At 43.6% G+C, this 3,539-nt stretch overlaps 1 protein-coding gene across 1 annotated transcript; it reads left to right on the top strand.

The window, feature by feature from the left end:
* The first annotated feature begins 1,317 nt into the window (after positions 1-1,317).
* On the top strand, positions 1,318-2,380 carry LOC141670774 (uncharacterized). The gene is made up of 2 exons (XM_074476764.1): positions 1,318-1,587; positions 1,675-2,380. The coding sequence occupies exons 1-2, from the start codon at positions 1,495-1,497 to the stop codon at positions 2,155-2,157; spliced, it is 576 nt and encodes a 191-aa protein (XP_074332865.1). The 5' UTR covers positions 1,318-1,494; the 3' UTR covers positions 2,158-2,380.
* Positions 2,381-3,539: the final 1,159 nt, after the last annotated feature.

Here is a 3,539-nt window from a genome sequence, read left to right as displayed (position 1 = left end):
ATAGGCCTTTGATTTTGCCTTTGATTTTCTATTGTGAAATCTGTGAAAGAGTTATGTATTTTGCCTTTAATTTTCCATTGTGAAATCTGTTTGATGGCTAATTGTACCTTGCCAAGATCTTTATCTGTTTCTCTACAAATATTGTTTTAATTTTTTCTGATTCTTATTGATAACTCCGGTGAGCGGGGCGGCTCCGTCCGTCGCCGTTCCTGGACCTTCTAGGTGTTAATAAGGTGTAGCTGCTGATTGAGTATTTGCAAAACAACACCCGAAGGGGGGTTTGGCTCCCACGGCACCTCCGGCGTAAGAATAAGAATAGGTCTTTGGAGAAGATTAAGATGTATGTATGTATGTATGTATGTAATAGAAAAGTTGTTGTATGTGTATATGGATGTGAGAGGGTGAATGTGCAAAAACGTGAATATTTTTCTAACCCTTAAACCCTTCATCTTTGGGGGTATATATAGCCCAAGGGTAGGGTTTAGGGGTTGTTACCTCTAGATCAGGGCCGTTGGTTCTTGGGGGCGGAGGACGCCTGCCTTGGGTGGATTGCCTACACGTGTCCAGGGGAGGACCACCTTAAGGGTGTCCTAACGGCCTTCTGACATGCGTTGTGCTTGTCTGATATGTTGGTTGTTGATAGTTGTCATCATCACGTGCCCACGTACCCTTCCTTGGTGGGTTGTGGAGTGTGCATGTGCTTGCTGGGACCCCCCTCATGGTGATCTTGGCCCTGATCCGATCCAGGTAGGCAGATGATCCAGGTTGTGGGCTGGATCCTGGTAGGGGGTGATCCAGGTCCCGGATTGGAACTGGGTTGGGAGATGACCCGGGTCATGGGTTGGCTCGGGCCTGGTCTCTTCACTTGATTGTTCTGGGAGAGAGGGGGTCTTGATCCGTCGGTTGAGCCTCATACCCTTTAGATCCAGGTTGGATCCTAGTCAGGTCGCTTATATGCTATCACTTATGACTGGTTGGGGGTAACCGGTGCCTGTTATTCTTACTTTATGTATAATGTTGTTAATGGAGGTTCATGTGGATTAATTTTTATTTTTTTTTATTTAGTTACATTTGTGCAAATAAAACATTTATCAGTTTTAAGGAACTGATCTCTGACTACGAAGGTGGAAGATTGCATCCTGGTGATTTGAAGCCTGCTCTTACAAAAGCAATCAACGAGATATTGCAGGTATGCAACATTTTTTCCTAAATTTTGATCATGAAATATTCTAATATATTTTTAGACCTGCAGTATTTTGCTCTCTTACTGTCAGTTTATCGATTTTTTCCCTATTACAGCCTGTGTGTGACCAAGATTACCAAAGCACCGGGTGGTGACGATCCTCCAAGGAAGAAAAGGAAGTCTGTCCCAACCAAGCCCCCCGGGGCAAAGCTGTGGTCTCCAACCGGGTCATCTGCGACTCGGAGGGAACAGGTCCAGATGGGAATGTCGTGAAGATAGGCACCAAGTTTCTGATCGACCTTGTCGGGTTTATGTCCAACATCCCCTCCGAAGATGATTGGGAGGAGGTTGAGGGGTACATCATGGCCGCTGCCTTGAAGAGGGTAACCGGGCAATGGGGGCAGGTAATTATTGAATTTTTATGTTTTTAGTCCCGGATTGTGCCCCCTAACTTTGCTTCTGTACTCAGTTTCCACCTTGTCTTTTTCCAGCTTGGGAGCGCCATATCCATCTGCTCAGATGTTACTTTTGCGAAGATCCGGGAGGCCAACAACCGGACCAACATCGAGAAGTTACGGGCTGATGGTTTAAAGGGTGAGCTGGAAGAGGCCCGGGAGAACTTCCGGACGGTTGAATCCGGATTGAACGAGAAGCTGAAGGAGGAGAAGGACCGGGCTGAGGGTCTTACCAAAGAGGTGGAGAGGCTGAAGGCCGAGCTTGCTGCTAATGAAGATTTGAAGAAGGAAGCCATAATCGCTGAGTTCAAGGCTAGTGACGTTTATGACTTCGAGGTGGCTCAGGTAGGAGTTCATGAGGTCCGCAGAGCTTGGCTTGTTGCAGAGAGGCACATAAAATCCGACCCTCTGACCAACTGGGACAGTTTCATTCAGGAGTTCTTTGCTACGAAATCTGCTATCGAAGAGGGAAAGGGTGAACCAGAACCATATAACGGGCCCATCCCTAGTTTCCTCTAGATCCGGACCAGCTTTGCTAGGCTTCTCGGGCCCGGCCGCTATAATTTCCCTTTTTCTATGATTTCCAATTCTCGTACTTTGATTTTCTGAACTTGATTGTAATATTTGGATTTGTTCCAGGTCAGGCACTGATCCGGATTATGCTTTAAATTTGACTTTTTTTCCTTGTATTTTCCTTTCATTGTAGAAAATATTTTCTGCTTGGCTGTGGGTATGTCCCCCAACCCGGATTGGCTTTATAGATGGGTGGTTCCGGGTATGAAGCCTTGTAAGGGTTGACATTGCTTTTTTACGGTATATCAATCCGGGTATGGTACCATAACCGAATTGATAGTTGCTTCTGCTTTTTGTACTTAGGAAATAATTCAAGTACATAATGTTTGCTTTTGACCCGGATTTGGATTATCATCAGGGTTTGTTTTGGTTTTTATATTGGTTTTCAATCCGGGTATGTTATCATTCTGGATTGATGAGTGCTTATTTGCTTTATGTACTTAGAAATCAATCTGAGTACATAATGGTTGTGGCAACCCGGATCTGGAATCTTATCCAGGTTATTTTTGCTTATAATATTGTTTTCAATTCGGGTATTCTACAAATCCGGATTGATGATTGCTTATTTTGCTTTATGTACTTAGGAATCAATCTAAGTACATAATGGTTGTTTTCAACCCGGATCTGGATGCATGTCCGGGTTGTTTTTTTCTTGTAATGTTGCTTTTAATCCGGGTATGACACCATACCCGGATTGATGATTGCTCTATTTACTTCCAATCCGGGTGTGAGATTATATCCGGATTATTTTTTGCTTTCCTTACTAATAATTTTAAAGAAGTAATAACTTTCTGGGAAAAGAAAATTCTTTTCATTGATTTGAAATTTTGTTCATACAAAATATAGGATCATAAATTGGTTGCTTGCCATAGGCTACAAGTTTTTGGTTTCTTTTTCTACTGGTAGAATTTTCTGAGCCTGGGTCCATGCCAAGTGTTTGGGATCTCAGATTCATCCATATTTATGAGCTTGTATGTTCCTGGCCTTAGAACTTCCTTGACTTTATATGGGTCTTCCCAACTTGGCATTAGCTTCCCAGTGTTGGTGGGATCTGAATCTTCCGTGTCTCGAAGAACCAAGTCTCCAACTTGGAAGTTTTTGACCCGGGACTTCTTGCTGAAGTGCTCTTTAGTTTTTTCCTTGTACTTCTCCATCCTTGCAACAGCCTGGTCTCTGACTTCATCAATTAGCTCAATATTTGTTCTGATCCCCTCCTCATTTGCTATTTCGTCAAAGTTTATTGCTCGATGGGATGGGGATCCTACTTTAATTGGTAGCATCGCTTCTGTTCCGTAGGCCAGTTTGAAGGGTATTTCTCATGTGCTTTT

This window comes from Apium graveolens, chromosome 7 (genome assembly GCF_009905375.1).
Source record: "Apium graveolens cultivar Ventura chromosome 7, ASM990537v1, whole genome shotgun sequence".
NCBI classification, from domain to species: Eukaryota; Viridiplantae; Streptophyta; class Magnoliopsida; order Apiales; family Apiaceae; genus Apium; species Apium graveolens.
The sequence above is the reverse complement of the archived record's forward strand: the minus strand, read 5'-3'. Positions and strand labels throughout refer to the sequence as shown.

What these genes read in the sequence shown, in the direction of transcription:
- LOC141670774 (XM_074476764.1), top strand. Translation starts at nt 1,495, where the DNA reads ATGTCCAACATCCCCTCCGAAGATGATTGGGAGGAGGTTGAGGGGTAC. An exon ending in TAACCGGGCAATGGGGGCAG is followed by an intron (nt 1,588 to 1,674) that starts GTAATTATTGAA and finishes GTCTTTTTCCAG; the next exon opens with CTTGGGAGCGCCATATCCAT.